General features: G+C 50.1%; 1 protein-coding gene across 2 annotated transcripts; it reads left to right on the top strand.

Annotated features, from left to right (window-relative positions):
* Positions 1-3,261: 3,261 nt before the first annotated feature.
* Positions 3,262-14,474, top strand: GFOD2 (Gfo/Idh/MocA-like oxidoreductase domain containing 2). Of its 2 annotated transcripts, XM_084294909.1 has the most exons (3): positions 3,262-3,388; positions 6,268-6,611; positions 12,269-14,474. In XM_084294909.1, exons 2-3 carry the CDS (start codon positions 6,353-6,355, stop codon positions 13,165-13,167), a joined length of 1,158 nt encoding a protein of 385 aa, XP_084151035.1. In that variant the 5' UTR covers positions 3,262-3,388; positions 6,268-6,352; the 3' UTR covers positions 13,168-14,474. The 2 variants fall into 2 exon arrangements, with proteins under 2 accessions (XP_084151035.1, XP_084151036.1); XM_084294910.1 differs by lacking the exon at positions 3,262-3,388 and having other exon boundaries at positions 6,427-6,556.
* Positions 14,475-18,226: the final 3,752 nt, after the last annotated feature.

Genomic DNA, 18,226 nt, shown 5'->3' on the forward strand with positions numbered 1-18,226 from the left:
TTTTTCCTCATATAACATACGTATCTCAACTATCTCTACCTTCTCCGTCATGTTTTTGATCCACTCTACAAACTGTTTCACTTTCTGGTCAGTGCAGTTTGACACCATCTGGAACAGACACTGCAAGTGGAGCTCTGACACATTGATTCTCATTGATGCTTGATGCTGTTGAGTGAGTCCTGCAGAAAAAGAAACACGGAGGGCTGGCTTTGTGTTAATACCCACTTCCTGCATGTGAAGCCCTGAGGATGCCAGCTGCCCCCCTTCCCAGGCATCAGGCTTAGGGACATCTCCAATTCTTTCTTCCCCTGCCTGTTTTCACAGAACAGGATCAGAGAATCACTTTGGGTTGGAAGAGACCTTAAAGACCATCCAGTTCCAACCCCCTGTCGTGGGCAGGGATGCCACCCACTAGATCAGGTTGCCCAGGGCCTCGTCCAGCCTGGTGTTGAAAAGCACCAGGGATGGGAAAAAAAAAAAAAAAAAAAAAAAAAAAAAAAAAAAAAAGAAAAAAAAGCACCGAGTACCTCAGCCTTTTCCATATCCTTTTCACTGTGTCTTCTGCCTCTCTCTCACATGAGTTAACTCAATCTCCTTTAGCTTTACTTTTTCTCTCAACGTACTTACAAAAATTCATTCTCTCTGCCCCTTCATGTTCCTCACAAGTTGGAACTCCAGGTGGCATTTGGCTTTTCTAACACTTCCTGGGTGTGTTCAGGCAGTGTGTCTGCGTTCTCCCAGGCAGTCTGTCCTTGTTTCCACCTTTGGTGGACTCTTGTTTGGGATGAGTTACGAGCACACTGTTTATCCATGCTGATGTCTTCTGCATTATGTAAGGTGTTTCCTACTTGAAAGAGCTTTCAATTTCCTGCTCTGAAGACAAGGCTGTTCTGAAGCCTGGCGACCAAAACTGGGGCCCTGCAGGCAGCTCCTGGAGCCTATGCCCAGGCAATGGCAGGGGGGCACTGCCAGGCTCCTGGGGAGGTGCTGGTGCAAAAGGGGTGGTAGATGCTGCAGGAAGAGCAGAGCCCAGAGCAGATGGCAAAGCTCTGTCCCAAACCTCTTGCAGGTGCATCACCCACACACAGGGTTCAGAGAGCGGGCAACTTTCCTGCAGGCACTGGGAGGGACTGGTGACAGCCCTGCGATGCCCTCCAGCTGCCCACAGGCCACGGTCCCCAGTGCTGGTACTGCCCCTCATCCTCATCCTCCTCATCCTCACACCCCTCCCCAAAGCGAGGACTCACCTGCAGGCAGCCAGGCGAGGAGCAGCAGGGGCAGAAAGGCTCTCAGCAGCAGGGTGCTCATGTCTCCTTCCTCGGGCAGCTCTCCAGAAAGCCTCCCAGTGCTCGGGGCGGAGGGGCTGGGGCCACGTCTTTTCCTGCGGCACCGGGGCGGTTGCTCTGCACCGCTCACCCGTGCTGTGCAGGCAGTTCCTCTTGCACACCAGGGCTTACCCTCTCCTCAGTTCCCTCACTTCAGGCTGATGTTATCTCCTCTCTTTGCTGCTTGATTCCATCTCAGCTCAGCCACGCGCTCTGGGCTCTGACGCAGCACACCACACCCATGTGTGTTGGTGCTTCCATGCTCTTTCCTATCCCACCCTGGTGGCTCAGTCACCAGCACAGGTGGGTGAAGTGGGTCCCCATGGGTACAGGGGAAAGGGCTTCCCAATTTCCCTTGCCCCTGGAGCCCTTTTCACAGCGGGGGACAGACCCCTCTGAGGAAGCAGTGCTCCCGCTGCTGGGGGACCAGGCGTGTGTTGGCCCTGCCAACCCCAAAACACTGCGGCCACTCTGTGCACGGTTTGACATGGGGATGGGTTGACCGGATGTCACCGGCTGCCCACACGTGGGCTGCCAGCACAAGCTTCTGCCTGGCCACGACAATGCTTTCTGGGTGGCCTCTCGTGCTACCCGGCTGCCTCTGGCTGCAGGGATGCCAGGACAAGATCCCTGGGGCACCACGATTGCCCCTCTCCTCCCCAGAGCTGCTCCCTGCTCCCGAGTGCCAAGAAAGCCTGCAGCTGCAGAAGAGCAAGAGCAGGCACTGCCGAGTGGCCATGAGGAAGAGTATCCACAGCATAGGTATCCTGCACAGCCCAGCTGCCTTTCGGGGTGTGTTGCTGAGAATCCCAGCTGGGTCTTGGGAGAAATCATTGGCATGGATGCTGGAGCAGCCTGCCTTGCCTCTGGACATGAAATGGTCAGGGCTGGATCTCTCCGCACCGATAGCATTTTTTGTGACCCTTGGGTCCTGACTGATGCTGAGTGCTGCTGCAAAAGTGGACGCCAGCGACTCGGTGTGATGTGTGACAGAGCCCACTCAGCAACACGCCTCTATCATCTGAGCTGGTGTTGCGTTCATGGGCAGAGCCTGCAGCACCTTTTCACAGTCGGTGTTTGTGTTTTCTACCGCCAGCTTTTGTAGCAAGGCATCTTTTGCTTCCCAATCGGCAACCTGCTCCTCTAGCGCATCGTGAAGCCGATCAATAACCTGCACGTACGGCTCGGACAGCCCTTGCTGGACCTCTGTAAAGGGCTGTGCAGGGTCTGCAGTCTCTGGAATTGTTAGCACTGCCTGGAGGGCCAGGGTCAGGGTCAGCCAGAGGGTGCCTGGAGCTAGAGGTGCCTGAAGGCATGGATCTGCCATTGGGTCTGTGCCCAGCAGGTGAGGTATAATGACCCCAAAAAGTGGATCCCCCAGCTGCCTTTCTGAATTTCGGAGCACTGCGTGTTTGCTCCACTCTCTCCATTTCTGTTCCCATAATAACTTTTGTGTCAGAGTTAATATCATCATCACCACTTGTCATACATCACAGGGGCTTAAAAGCTCATGGCATTCTCCAGCAGGGACTGCGTAAGTGGGGCTGACAACCCGTAAGCGGTCACCACCTTATGTAGTTCTTTAATAAGATCCCAATGAAAGGGTTTCCAGTCATTCTGCCCACGATCCCCAACTTGGACTGGAAAATCGAGCCCTGTGGGCCCCCTCCCTCTTTTATTGCTTCTCTCTGAAGTTGTTTCCAACGATCCCGGGGCTCACAGGGACGCGGCCTGGCCGGGCAGCTCCCAGCCTCGCTGCCTTCACCCCTGTGCCCGCCCAGCCTCAGCCCAGCCGCCGCGCCGCCCTCCGATTGGTTGCTGGCGCTGCCCATCAGCAATAGACCCTCCCCCTCCCTCGAATCCCGCCTCACGATTGGCCGCGCCTCCCTGAACCTCCGAAGGCGCTCGGGGCGCCGCCATTTCAAGAGCCCGTGCCCGCCCCGGCTCCTGAGGAGGCGGCGGGGCCGGTCAGGGCGTCGCCGCCGCCGGGAGCGAGCAGCGGCCGCCGCCGGGATGGAGGCGAGGCGGTGCCGCCGGGCCCCTCGGCGAAACTCCGGCGGCAGGTAAGGGCCGGGGGGGACCCTCAGGGGCTGGGAGCCGCGGTGCCCGTCGCATTTTCCGTCACGGAACCCCGGGGCCTCGGGCACGCCGCGGGGTTGAGCGGGGCCGTGAGGCGCTGAGGGGCGGCTCGCCTCAGCCGGGCTGTGCCTCTTGTTGCAGCCTGGCTGCCCCTCGTTTCCATGCGAGGGCTCTCAGGAAAGCGTTGCCCACTCCCATGACTGGGGATACTGGTGTGCGAGGGCTCTTCTTTCCAGAAAGATTGGCCTCTAAAAGGCTTTTTATGATTTTCATGACTGATCCCCTCAGGCTCCGTAGAAGCTTTCAGGCTTGCTGTGACCTGGTGTAAATGGCACCAGGCTTCTGGCTGGCGCTGAGGGTGCTGCTCGCAGTCAGGCCTCTTTCCTGTGGCCAGGAGCGCTGCCACATGCTCCGGCTGCAGCCTGCTGTCAGGATGGGACCGGCTGACCTCCTGGGGACACCCGGCCCCGTGTGCCCCCTCATACCACTGCCACTCTGCGTGCCCAGACCTCAGTGAGACCCTCGGAGAGACCACTCAGGCTTCCCAGGCCTCCAGCCGGCACGTGCTGGCCTCCGCTCCAAGTCATGTTTCCAGATCAGTCAAGCTACAGAGGGACAGCACTGCGTTTTCCCTCTCCAAACAGCACAGCTAGACTGTGCTGGCCACGAGCCTGAGGAAGAGCGTGCAAAAAACAGGGCGAGGACATGCTGAAGCCCCTCTCCATCTCTTGTGCTCTGCTACTTACTGCACTTGGTATGACCTGTGTGTATTTCACACCCCTTGAGGCGTGCCTTGAGCTTGTCTGGCCTCCCTTTGACTCCTCATTAATGGTTAATCATGGCTTTATTACCATCCATGACATCCTGCAGCGATGGCTTTTTTGGGTGGAGGAATCTTTGCTCGCTCAGGTCTTCCTTGCATAGATGTTGCGTGCTTTTTGTCACCTTTTTCTGAGTCTTTTTTTCAGCTCTGCTTTTTTTTTTTTTTTTTCTTCTTGGATGAGAAGCATCAGAGAGGTTTGCAGTGTTTCCAAGAAAGGTGCTTTGGGGACTTCTGCAGGGTGACAGCGCTGTTCTCCTGGGGCTTCTGTGTGTTCTTAGTGGATGTAAAGACAGCTGCCTCTTGCGGCAGCAGTGGCTGCATCCTGACGCAGTGGGGTTTGGACTCCACTCCAACTCCAGCTGTGCAACCCACATCTTCACGTGCTGGGAGTGTGACTGCATTGTGACAAGTTACTGCTGAGGCTGGGTTTGCTAAACATTGATGACACCGGGCTTTTGCCATGGTGCTAGTGGTGAGCAGGTGTCCTTGTCTGGTACCATCCGGAGCTGGTCTCTGTGGAAGTAAAGCACGGGGATTTGTGGTTGTGTCAGTATCTGTTAGCAACAGTGATGCAGCAGCGCGTTTTGGGAATACGACATTTCCAAAATCTGAAAATGAATTCCACCTCCCTGAGATTTTTGAAGAGGTAGTTGGATGGGAAACAGGAAAAAAAATAAAGCTTAGAATAAGCAAGTGTTACGGAAGTCAGCTTATCTGTTGGGTGTGTTACGTGCTGCAATGTGCTCTTAATAGCATTCTGAAAGATTTCATCCTCTTCTAAAGTCTTGCACTGCTGTGTAAATTTGCCATTGCTGAGTGTGGCTGTACAACCTGGTGCAAGCATGCACGTACCTGGTCTGTGTTCTGCATTGTTCAGTTCATGTCTGTTCAAAAGAACGTGGTGCTCACTGTGAGTGGTTTTTCTTCTAGCCTGTAAACCCCCGAATCTGTATGTGGGGGGCTTCAACGTGTATCTTTGCATTTTGTCCAGTGGCAGGATCTTATTCTTCTTCACATTATTTATAAAAGCCTGACTAGAAGCCGTATTTCCCGTCAGTACGTTACCATTTCATGCAGAATGATAAATACTGTCTAGATCGTCTCAGTTCTGTCCTTATTTGTGTGTGCCTCTAATTGTTGAATAACAGGGAGTTAATTTCAAATGGCAGGCAGCAACGGTACGACAAACCTAACATCACACTGAACATGGAAAAACATACGGAATTAATTCAGTGAATATTTCATGAGATGACTTACAGCATCTGTAAATATTTGTCACGAATATAAAATCAAGCAAACTTTCCGTAGAAGAAATGGCTCGCTGCCGGGGTGCAGGAGGTAGGGTTCCCAAAGGTATGACACGTCGAGGGCCTCTGACATCCTGGGTTAGCGCCACAACCATGCGAGGAAATTCAGCCAGATGTGGTCAGTGCAGTCCTGAGACACTGGCAAGCAAGGATCAGAAGGGATTTATTTACCAGGAAATACTTGCAAGAACAAAAGTGTGACTTAACCAAATGAATGCGAGCTTTCCTCACAGGACGTGTTTTCTAGATCACCTCTGTAGTGGCTTAACTACCTGCCGTAAGTTTAAGCTCCCAGTAGCTGCTTTCAGTTCGTATATTTGGGTAGGAAGAAAGACGTGTGCACCCACAAGCTTGCTACACTTTCCCCCCAGTATCTGTTTGTCTAACAGAAGGTACCACCTCATCTCTCAACCCCTTATCTCGTTTAGGGGCTTGCGTCATCACGACGTGTGCTCCTGTGTGAGCATTTCCTGCATTTCGAGGCTCAGGAGGGCCCCGTGACTTGTCAGGCTGCTTGCTATCCATCCTTCCTGCCTTCTGCAACAGGGCTCTTTGGCTTGTCCCTTAAAACTATTTCTCCAAATATTACAAGGTGTTTTTACATGTAATTTTTTTTTCTTCAGGAGAATTTTTTAAAATTTTGAAGGATAAATGCCAGCAGTCAGGCTATACATGCCTTTGACTTCAAAATACAGTTTTTGTTTGCATTGACTTGTAACTTTCTGTGTTTTAGGAACTGTGGATGGAGCGGAAAGCTGAGGAGCTGAGCACTTCCTTGGAGGCGCACGTGTTAACCCTGATGCTTGAATGAACGCAGAATGAAAATGCTTCCTGGAGTGGGTGTGTTTGGGACTGGCAGCACCGCCCGGGTCCTGGTCCCCTTGCTGCGAGCAGAAGGCTTCTCTATTGAAGCACTCTGGGGAAAGACTGAAGAGGAAGCAAAGCAGCTGGCAGAAGAAATGAATATCTCCTTCTACACGAGTCGGACTGATGATGTCTTGCTGCACCAGGACGTAGATTTGGTTTGCATCAATATCCCTCCACCCCTAACCCGGCAAATTGCTGTGAAAGCTCTAGGTACCTTTTCGTTTTTAGAGTTGGACCAAAAATTCATAACTAATTGGCAGATTGAAATCTGAAGCTCTGCACGATTCTGGTTGTAGCAGGGTGCAAGTATGGTACTAAAGGTTTTGCTTGGAATTGGTAGCACCATCTGCAAGAAAGGTTACCTAGATTTTTATTTCTTTTCAGAATTATAGCATTGAAAATCTTGAATCAATTGGGCTAAAATTCTCCATGTATTCTTCAGGCTGAACTTGCAGTGGGGAGATTTTTATTAAAGTAAGCTACTTCCAAAAACATGCTGAAGTAGAAAAATCTTGTTCCCATTTGGGGAACAAAAACCAAAACAACACCAACCTTGTTGTTTAATTCATTTCAGATCTTCCCGTGCCTTGGAATGGGAACCTGAAATTTGTTGTGGGGAGAGGGGGAAGGGAGGGGAGATTTTCATCTCTGCTTGTTCCTCCACAGAACCAAACTTGAAAGGTAAAAGCCTTTGAATAAAAACTGTGTGTACACGCTCAGCAGGACTGTGTGAGTTAAGACCCAAATCCTCTGCGGATGCTGTGCTCAGCATGCGTGCCGTGCCCCTTGCCACCTCTTGGTGATAATTTTCTCAGTGTCTGTAACAGGCTGCTGTGGTCCAGGGTGCAGGCTTGCTGGAGGAATCCTTCACCTGGCGTGGAGGAGAGGGTAGGTGACAGCTGGGGACAGCAGGAGGAATGCAGCCAGGTGAGCTGGGCGAGAGCGGCTGCGAGAGAAGGGAGAATGGGCAGGAGGCAGCCGCCCGGGCACCCCGGCGTTCCTGGTTCTGCAGGGCACAGCTTTGTAGTGCTAATGTGCCTTCACCTCACCCAGCGTGGGGTGTGCTTGTGTGTAATTCCGTAAATAACGAGTGTGAGATTTTTATTGTGTTTACAGCAGATCCCTGTGAGATAATTTCAGGATGGGTAATATCTCAAACCATGCAGGCGAGGGCGGTTTGTTGTTCTTAGCCTCTTTGCTCCGCAGTAATTTGTTTTGGAAGTAAACAACTCCTTACACATTTGCAATGCCATAATGCTGCTTAGATATGCAGAGAGAGATCTTAGGTTTTTTTGAGTGTTAGATTTCTTTCTTTACAAAGAACTACTGTTCTCTGAATATAAGGTATTTTAATTTTTGAACATTTGAACTGTAAGTTAGAATTTATCTTTAAATATGCTAGAAATTCCTTTAAATGGTAGTAAGCATTTCAGTAGTTCTCTTGGCTCTTGATGGTCAAGCATGAAGTGTGCTAAAAGGAGAGGGTGGCACCTTCTCTGGTGGATTTTTAACTAAAATGAATAGAGAGTCTTTGAAAGCTGACATTGAACGGTGGAGGCAAGGTGGTTAAAGCTGCTGCAGAAGTACAGAGGTGAGGTGTGTGCTTGACTGCAAGTATAGAGAAGTTGGAAAGTTGGAAGAGCGAGGGAAATCACTGGGTGAAGTTGTAAAGGGCTATTTATTCTTTGCTTCTGTTTCCCAAAATATTCTGATCTGCAAAGTGATGCAGGCAGCTCAGAGCAGTATGATTCTGGCCAAGTCTTTCAGCTTTCCCGGTAGGTTAGTGGCAGCAGTGTTTGTGTATCTGCTACCAAGGATGTTGTGGCGTATTTTTAGCAGATGTTGGATAGCTGGCTATGATTCAGTGCTCTGGAGGAACAAAAAGTGAGGGGAGTGCAGGTGGCAAGTGTGTTTTTTCTGAACATTCAGGCTGATGCAGTGATATTTGCAATTGGAAAATCCTTGGCTGCAAATTGTGATAATAGATGAATAGCTTGATGTTTCACTAGCTGAGACTGGGCTTTGGGAGAGATCAGATGTGGTACAGTGGGAAGTCTTTTATTCAAAAGAGGAAAAGAATGTACACTTTTATTACTTATTCGTATACTTTTATTTATAATTTAAAAATGTGCTTAGTTTTTTAGTACTAGCAGAATGGAGAGAGAGAGACCCGGTGTTTCCTGCCTGTGCTATTTGTTTAAGTTCCTTACTGACAGGCATCCAGAAAGAAGCCTCGGTACAGCCTTGGCATGACAGAGATGAAGTTGTAACGCTGGATTGAGTTCATGAACCAGACATAACAGATCAAAGCCTAGAGCGTAATTCAAATTAAGATGAGTGTAATCTTAGGGTTTATCTCACTAACAGGTAAAGCAAGAAGCTATTCTAAAATTTGTGCTTCCTTTGATCTCAGGGGAACTAAATTAACTTCACAAAATGCCTGTTCTGTGGTTGATGTCCCACAGCTGACATGCATCCACCTCTGTGTGAGGTGTGCCCGGCGCCGAGTTACTGGCTGGCTCGGGCTGTGGAGCGTGAGGTGTGAGTGAAGTGAAGGTTGGGGAGGCAGAGAAGTCCTCAGAGGAGGATTTCCTTAAGACTTTAAAGGTAATGCTGCTGCACGTGCTGAGCCCAGCTTTCAAGCAGATGTCTTGTGGAGTGGCGACAGAGGAACTTCTTACTAGTCCAAGGAAGCTTGCCAAAGTAGCTTGCTTGGCCCCCTGATTTTGCAGAGTCCATACAAATTACAGCATGTGTATGTTAATTGTGGAGGAAGGAGTCGGGATGGGCTCTATCACGGCCTTGTGTTGTGACAAATGCAGATTTCCTGCTCTTGAACAGGATGAACGAGCGTGCTGTGAGGGCTCTTTGCATATTGTGCTTCCCATGTTTGTCAGGAGTAGCAGGGAGGTCCTCTCCAGCCATATGCAAACGGGACGTGAAATGAAGGAATGCATTTGGGAGTGAGCATCCATTCACTGGGAGGCTCCTGAAGCCAACAAGCTTGAACCAGATGGTTATTTGTGAAGAATCCTCAGACGCTCCCAGCTGCTTGTGATGGACACAGAGATGATCTGGTATGCTTCAGCAGTGTTTAGGTGTACGTGGTCCTAGGTGCAACCTCAGGTTTCTTACATTATGCAGGGGAATCAAGAGCTGGGGCTTCCGTTTGGTGGAACGGGCACAGTTACACGAGCTAAGTAGGTTTAGTAGTTTGAGTCAATGCTGTAATTCATCCGGAGACAGATGGGGCTGAGGACTGCAGGTGTTGGATGGGCAGTGGTGAATACAGCAGCCAGGCAAGAAGCAAGGAAGCAGAGCTGCAGAGCAGTGGCTGTCATCGTGAGGCTCTGTCCCAGCCCAGGCACACTGCAGGGATGCTGCCCTGCACAGGTGCCCCTCCTTGTCACATTCCCGGGGACACAAAGGGGCTTCTCAGTGGGGTGCTGGGCCACTGTGTTTAGTGTCCTTCTCCTGAGTTCAATGTGTCAGGCTGCAGCCCCTCCAGAGCTGCCTCTTTAAGGTTTGTGCTTCACTTCTCCCATTTTTAATAAATATTCCCCTCCAAGAGGGTGTCCTCCCTCCTTCTTGGCCTGACTGCCACCCTCCCTGCTAGGGCGCCCTGGTGTTGCCATCCCCTGCTCCTGCTCATGGCTCTGGGCAGCCTCGATCAGGCAGAGTGGGTTTTCTGTGCTTGTGCTTTGTTATTCCCAGCTGTAAAATACTTTGAGTATGGCAGGTTTGGGATCTGGTGTGGCTAAGCAGCTGCTAGAGAAGCAGAGACCCTGTGGCTGATGGGCTGTGTGGATCTGGCTTGAGATGTAAGATTGCTTTAGGAGACAATGCTCTATTTTATTCTGCTGTCCAGGAAGTGTCCCACCAAGAAATGCTTTCTGAGGAAGCTTACAGGGCTCGCGGAGGCACGGAGCTGGTAACGCAGGGAGCGTTGGCTGAGAAATGGCTTCCAGGACACAAAGGAACACTGGATTCTTTCAGCGGAGCAGGACAGGGCAGAAGTGAAGAGCAAGAACTAGAAGAAAGGCCCTGCCGCAAAGAGGGTGGAGAAGTGAAAGTTTCAACGTTCACTTGGTTTTGCAGCCTGAGTTGGCTGCTGCATTAAATTATGTGCCAGAGGGTGGAGGGTTTGCACAAGGGGGAGCAGCACTGGCTGCAGAGCTGTACCCCCAGCATATGCAGCTTGAAAGTTGCTTCCATTGTACGTTTCCTTTGAGAATTACATGATTTGTTTAGGATGCTGTCAAGATCCTCTTACTTTGACTTTTTTCATCTGTATCTTGATGTAACCTGGCTTGAGATGAATGCCATTTAAAGGTACAGCATAACGAGAAGGCGGGTAACCCCAGCACTGAAATATCTCAAGAGGAGCTCAGCCAGCCCTGGGGAACATTGAACAGAGAGCGGTGCAGGGACTGGTACGGGAGAGTCAGAAGTGGTCCCTGAAATGGGTTTGCTGGTGGGCAGCCAGGAGCACTTGGCAGGCTGAGAGACAGCATCAGGGGAGCGTGACCCTGCCCTTCTCTGCCCATTAAAGCTTCTGCTGACTCTGTGTTCAGGTGCTTTCTTTGGAAGAGGCCACTAAAAATTGTAGTTTTGTTTTCTGAGTGGATTTTGATTTTATTTACTACAAATACATGTTCAGAGCTTCCTTTCCCACTAGTTGTCCCAGGCTGAGCGGGGCAGAGCGATGCATTGCAGGAGCTTGCTGGCCCCTGGACCACTTGGCTGTTCCTGCACCAAGTCTCGCTTGGTGCAGCCAGGAGGTGGAGTGCTCAGTGCAGCAGCTGCTGCTGTGCGGGATCTGGCTTCTCCCAGTAGGCAGGAGTCTGATTTAAACGCTTGTGCTGCTGTCACCTCACCCTGCAGATGACAGAAGCGAGGAGCGTGGTCCAGGAGGAGCTTTAGGTGAGGCACCTGCTGCCGTGTGTTCCCTGTGAGAAACTGCAGTATGACTAGGCTGAGCTTCAGGCCTGACATCCTGAGTTAATGTCTGGAAACTTCTAGGTGTATCCCTAGATACTACATTGAAAAATGCTGTGGAGTATTTTCCCTATACGCCTGTTCTGATAAAAGTAAAGCATGCTGCGAGAGAAGAGTGAGAATGGGGGAAGAGGGAGTACCAACAGAACACTGGGTGTAGGCGTTTGGTTGAATCTTCCATTGAGATGCTCTTTTGGATCATCAGCTTATTTATACCTTTTATCTAAAATAAAGACTATCCACACTGATTCAGGCTGGGCACAAAATAAAGCACGTTACTAATAACCAAAACCACAGCAGGTCATCTTGCGAGTGCTGCTTCACTTGGGTAACTCATGCAGTCGCCTTTGCAGTCTAATTGTACACGTAGCTTGTACGTGCAGACCAAAATGTTTCACTTTACAAAACATTATTTCCAATTTTTTTATGCTGTACACAGGCCACCAGGTACCTTGTATTTCTATCAATCTATTACAAATAATAAATTCGTAGTGATGATGAAATTCAAAATCAAATCTCCCCTTCACTCACTTTTTCCCTGCAGAGTGCATAGATCTCCTCCGTGATTTTTTTCCCTTCTGGCTGTACAGGCATTCAAATAGTTGTATAGCTACAACACTCAATGGGCATGAAAACATGACACGGTTCATCTCTCATGATATGGAAATGCTCTGTGTTTATTTAGAGCTTCTCTCTGTGGGAGTTTGTCAGCTCTGCGATGAAAGCATCTTGGAAGGATTCTTATTTTAGTTCCTGAACCTTTGCCTTTGAGAGCCTGACTCTTAAAAGCTCTACTGATAAACGCTGGGGCCTTGCATCATGTTTTGCTCATGAGTGCTATGTTATTTTTTGGTGTGTTTGTGCTGCAGGAATAGGGAAGAACGTGATCTGTGAGAAAGCTGCTACCTCTGTGGATGCCTTCAGGATGGTCACAGCTGCCAGATACTACCCCAAGCTGATGAGCATCGTAGGCAACGTCCTCCGTTTCTTGCCCGTCTTTGTGAAGATGAAGCAGTTGATAGAAGAACACTACGTGGGCAGCGTGATGATCTGTGATGTACGAGTTTACGGGGGGAGCCTGCTCAGCCACAAGTACAACTGGATCTGTGACGAGCTAATGGGAGGAGGCGGTCTGCATACGATGGGGACGTACATCATTGACCTTCTGACCCACCTCATCAACAGGCGAGCAGAGAAAGTCCACGGTCTGCTCAAGACTTTTGTGAAGCAGAACACGGCTATCAGTGGGATCCGCCATGTAACTAGTGATGACTTCTGCTTCTTCCAGATGCTGATGAGTGAGGGTGTCTGTTGTACTGTGACTCTCAACTTCAACATGCCCGGGTCCTTCATTCATGAAGTCATGGTTGTTGGGTCCGCCGGTCGCCTCATAGCTCGTGGCACGGACTTGTATGGGCAGAAGAACACTGCACTCCAAGAGGAATTACTGTTTACGGACTCTCTGACTGTCAACAAAGGCCTTTTGGACAAGGGGTTTAAAGACATCCCGCTGCTCTACCTGAAAGGAATGGTATACATGGCGCAAGCCTTGCGCAAGTCTTTCCAAGACCAGGAGGATCGTCGGACGTGGGATCACAAACCTGTCTCGATGGCAGCCTCTTTCGAAGACGGTCTCTACATGCAAAGTGTCGTAGAGGCCATCAAGAAATCCAGCAGGTCAGGGGAGTGGGAGGCTGTGGAGGTCATGACCGAGGAGCCAGATGCCAATCAGAACCTTTGCGAGGCGCTTCAGAGGAATAACTTATGAACATTCCTGCTTTGGAAAATAGGACAATTGATACTTTGGGCTGTAACTGTACAAATCCTCCCTGTTTTTAAGATATGTAGATTCTTATTTAATAACGTTTCTTGTTTTTTTCTTTAAACATGTAAAATATGCCATGTTCCGATGGAAACGGTTCTGATTTAAATTGTTTAAAGAGTTTTAAATATTTCCGTTTTTTGTAAATGTTTAATTTTTGTCTTGGAGACTTAGGAAAACTTGAATTGCCCTTTGCACTTGCAGTAGCTGAAGTGAAGCATGGATCTCTGCCATTGCATGGCTTGGAAGTGGGACACAGCCCCTCTTGCACAGGTCGCTTATTTTAACAGTTTTAACAGGAGATTAAGTAGAGCAAGATCAGGGAGCATCTGTTGTTCAGATGCCTTTGCCTTCTCTTGGAGATGGATTTAGTTTCACTCCTCAGTTGGTAAAATTTTATTAAAGAGTTTAGTGATGTAACACGTCTCTAAACTCACATAGGACAGAGTAGAAGAACAGAATAAAGCTTGTAAAATAAGGATCAGCCTTTGGCTTTCTGCACATGTCAAATGTTTTTCAAAGTAATTTAAGCTGGTATTTTATTTAAATGATGCTATGAATTCCCTGTTGACGGTGTCTTGGCAGTTATGAGGAAAATCTTTGGGAAGTCTGTGATGATATGTGTTATTCTTCCATATCTGCAAACATTTTCTTTCTACTCAAGAGACTGACTGCATCCAGCAGGTGTTTTTTTTTTTTTTTTTTTTTGGCATAAGCTCTGTTTCCATCGGTTGTGTTTACTGCCCAGCAGCACCAGGACCATGACTGTGGGGCCACATTGTGATTTCTGTGACTGTTATTAAATGCCTCACAGGCAAGGCACCTTTCCACAACCTTCCAGGGATCTGCAGATGGAAGTAAGGAGGTATCGCCTACCTCTTGCAGCTCCTGTGTGCTGACTGGGAAACTGTCACACTACACACACGCTGATACCTGAAGAGAATGGGGACTGAACTGTCATGAGCAAGTCTGCTTTGAATCTCAAACACTGGATATTAACTCTCTGGTCCTGCCCACCCTTGCACCCTCCTGCAGCTTGTGCCCGGTGGAGATATCTGTTGGCAGATCATGGGTGGAAGTTCATTCCATTTGAGAAGTATTTTTTCTCCAAAGCAGGTATGTGGAAGGAATAGTCCATTTTTACTACATTTATTTTGTGTACTTGAAAGCTTTTTTAATGTATTATTTCCCACTAAGTTGTAACTGTGTATTTATGTATGTTAACATGCAAACCACTGTTTCATAAGCTGGTCCTTCCTGAGAAGAATCTTACTTGTTTTCTACAAAAATAAAAAGTTGTTTGAGGGCATTCTTCAGGCAGCTGTGTGCTTGTGTTCGATTTGGACAAGCTGAAGCCATCACAGTAAATGTCACAGCTGGGGCTAATTACCTGTTGAGTCATTCCCTGCCCCTGTGCTGCCAGCTGGGCAACCTGGGTGTGATAGAGTAGGAGATAACTCTGTGCTGTCCCTGCCAAGGTACTTGTCATCCATTTATCACCAAGGGAAAGTAAGTCCTACCAGAAAGTCTGTTTTCCACCTCATTGCTCTTTTCTTCAGACTACAGCTGTTGAGTAGCTGATTTTGGAGATACTCCTGTTTATCTTGGGTTTCCCACGTCAACTTTTGTGATTAATGGGATCTTTATTTTCTGCCTAACTGGTTGCAGGAAGTTCTGGAAGATGCAAACTAAGAAGCAAAATCCCCGTGGTAAGGATAGGACCATTCTCTAGCCAGTGTATAAATGAGGTATTTACCTTCAACTATTTATTTACTTTCAACACACTTTAACATGATGTATCAGTCCCTTTTAAAGGTTAGGAACTTGGCTGGTTCTGTGCTCTGAACAATCTCATCTCTGCTCTAAGCTGGATGAAGAAAGTGGCACTGTTTTCAGCTCTAGCAGGTGGGCCAGTGAACGCTGTGTCTCCCCACAAACCCTCCTTTCCTGCTAGAAGGCCATAGCTCTGAGCATCCACTGTCTGTGTGCTATGTAAAGCAGGTGAGTAATGTCTCCTGAGCTCACCTGGGACAGTCACTGCCTGCATTCAGATAGAAAGCTCTGGCTTCTTTCATGCCAGTTCTGGATCTGTTCTAAAGCTGTTGTCCCTGAACTGAGCAGCTTCCTTTGTGCTACTGTCAAGCATCTGCCCAGGGCAGAAAATCCTCAAGTATGACTCCTGTAGGAGAAGAAAGCACTGAGTATGTCCTGTTAGGCCTTGATCCCAGTGGAGGAAGGGGGATGCCAAGGCTCCTGGGTGAGCAGGAGCACATCCTGTAGCCTGGCTACAGCCTGCAAGAAGCCGTCCTGCACAGGGGGGAATGGTGCCAAAGGAGCACTGCTTTGGATAAGGTGGGTTCCTGCTGTGGGGTCTAGATTCTCCTATGCAATCCTTGTTTGTCTAAGGCCAATGTGGTGGAAACACCTGCTAATTAACACTATGCACAGAGCTAATGCCTATTCAAGAGGCTTTAGCTGGCCAGCATGAGCGATGCTTCCTGCTGTTGCCCCTTAGCATCTACCTGGGTCTGCTGCAGTGCAAGCACGTCGCGTTTCTCAGCTGGATCTGAAGGGTGAGGCTGTGCTAGATGTTGCCCTGCACCTACATTAAGCCTGTTGCCATGATGGACAGCTCACGCCCTAACTTTCTGTCTTGAAAATCAGTGCAAGGGGTGTGGTGGGATGGGGCCGTGTTCTGCTGTCTGCTGGGATGAGAAGTGGTGATGCAGGGTGATCCCCAACAGCACGGGACATGGCTGGCCCCTGGCTCCTGCTTTTCATAAGTAAGGAAGAAATTATGACGCATGCATCCTAACAGCAAGCAGGTATATTTTATAATAAAAATTGTGGTGCTATTCCCCCACTCCTCAGGTAAATCATCTTCTCTGCAACCAGGAGAAAAAAAAGCAAACCAAACATGAGTGAGGTACTGATCACCACCCTCCAGGCCAGGCTGTAGTGGTAACACAGGAGGCAGACAGCTTGTGAGGATATTTATCCTAAGGAAAGAGTGGTGACACCAGGTAGGCCGTGTAGCCGAGTATCTTCTCAATATCAACCTGCCTGGGTTTGTCATCCAGTGCTTGAGCTGGGACCTCCAGAGCGCTGCTGGCCCAGGTCCCTGCAAGAGGAGGGAGTGGATCAACAGCCTGGCTGCTTCTTTCAAATAAAGCAGATGGCCTGAATCACACCAGCTCTTCTCCCTCTCTTTTCCTTATTTATAGCTGGTCACTGACAGCCCAGAGCAGCAGGACCGCAGAGCCTGGCTGCTGCTGGGTCTGCGAGCAGCAGCGTAGCTGAGGTTAGGAGGGACTGAGCATTTGGGGATTTATAGGAGAGCTGTGTCTGACCCTGCTGCTTTGGGCCCCTGGGAAGCCCCAGAGTGGCACATGAAGGACAAAGCCTCCGTTTCAGGGGAGGTGAGCTGTGGGGACCTGCAGGTCTCTGGTCGCTGGCAGGACAAAGCCAGCTCCCCTCTCCCAGGCCTTCTCAGCCTTTCACCCTCTCCCTGCCTCTCTGTCTGACCTGCCAGCAGGTCATTCCCTTCCTTGGTGGCCTGCTTGGCTTGGGGTCCGCGTTGCCTGGCACTGTACCTTGTGGGTTACGCATGAGAGAGGCCACAAAAGGGCTGTCAGTAAGATGAGTTCTCGATCCTTGGCTCAGCCAGTGTGTTAGTGGCAGATGCTGCTGGGAGCCAAATGCTGCAGAACAATGAACAGAAAGCTCATTTTGTTAATATATACCCCATTCTGGTGCTCTCTCCTGCATCCATGGAAGGCCTACAGCTGCTTAGTGGTGCTGCAGAGCAGCATGGGCTTTGGAGAGGGAGCAAGCTGATGGATCCAACTTGTGCTAACAAAAGTCCCCAGGCAGGAGCTGTGCACCAAGGGGGAGGCAATGCCCTGTAACATCTCAGCAGTGTGCAGACTGTGACCTGCAGCAGGCTGTGCTGTGTTGCCCAAAGCTGGGGATCAACAGCAGAGCAGCAGCCTCTCCTTTGCAGCTATTCGAGCTCACACAAGCGCTCTGCCACAAGGAGCAGGCATACGAGCTGCTAACCCAGCGGGACTCCAAATAAACCAACAAGCACACTGAACCTTGTGGGAGCTCTCCTTCCAGCTCCGGACCAGTTGCTGTCCCTGCCGGCCCTAGGGTTTCCCCTTTTTCTTCTGATGGGCACATCAGCTCCGGCATGTCGAAGTTGATGTACTGGTACAAGGGCCGCAGGCGAGGCAGTCGTCCTGGAGATGTACAAGAAGAGACCAGCACTGACAACCGCTCCCTGCCAGGGCTTTGCTGTAGCTCAGAGGCAGCACTAGTCCTGGGAGGAGAGGGAAGATGATTGCCCCTGCCAGGACAGGATCCAGGGACTGCAGAGGAAGGCATATGCCCTCTAGCCAGGGCTGCCTGGTGGGGTACAAGCCAGGGATCTCTGGCCACATCCCAGGGACAAAATAACAGCTGGAGGGAAGAATGAGGGCAAGTCCGCCTGAGCATCACAGTGCCCAGCTGAAAATTCACCAGTGGCAGAGCCCCTGTCATCACCTGGCCCACAGGGACGTTTCCAGCTCTGGGAGCAGCATACAGGCTGGGGGCCACGCTGACCTACTAAGGATTAAGCCTTAGCAGGGCATTTATCCTGAGACAACTCGGTTAAAATCACCTAAAGCACGTGAGCTGCCAGCCCAGACCGCACAGACACAGACACCCACTGTGCTCACCCAGTGCGTCCCGGGATGCGACCTTTCTGCACGGCTGCAGGCTGCTCCTGCTTCTCCTTTTCTTGCTTTTCTTCTGCTTGGCAGAGGGGCCAGCGTTACCCCTGGGGGCGCCCGGCTCCGTGGCAGTGGGATTCACCCTCTGGAAATCGGTGTGCTGCAGCACAAGGGCAAAGGCTGTGCTCTGCACCAGGGGACAAAGGTTGTTCCCGTGTCAAACACGGCATTGCCCTCACCTCCAAGGCTTTGATGTCCGGGCTCTCCAGGGCTGCTGACAGCTCGGCCGG

Source organism: Netta rufina (genome assembly GCF_964035555.1).
Source record: "Netta rufina genome assembly, chromosome: 13".
Taxonomy (NCBI): Eukaryota; Metazoa; Chordata; class Aves; order Anseriformes; family Anatidae; genus Netta; species Netta rufina.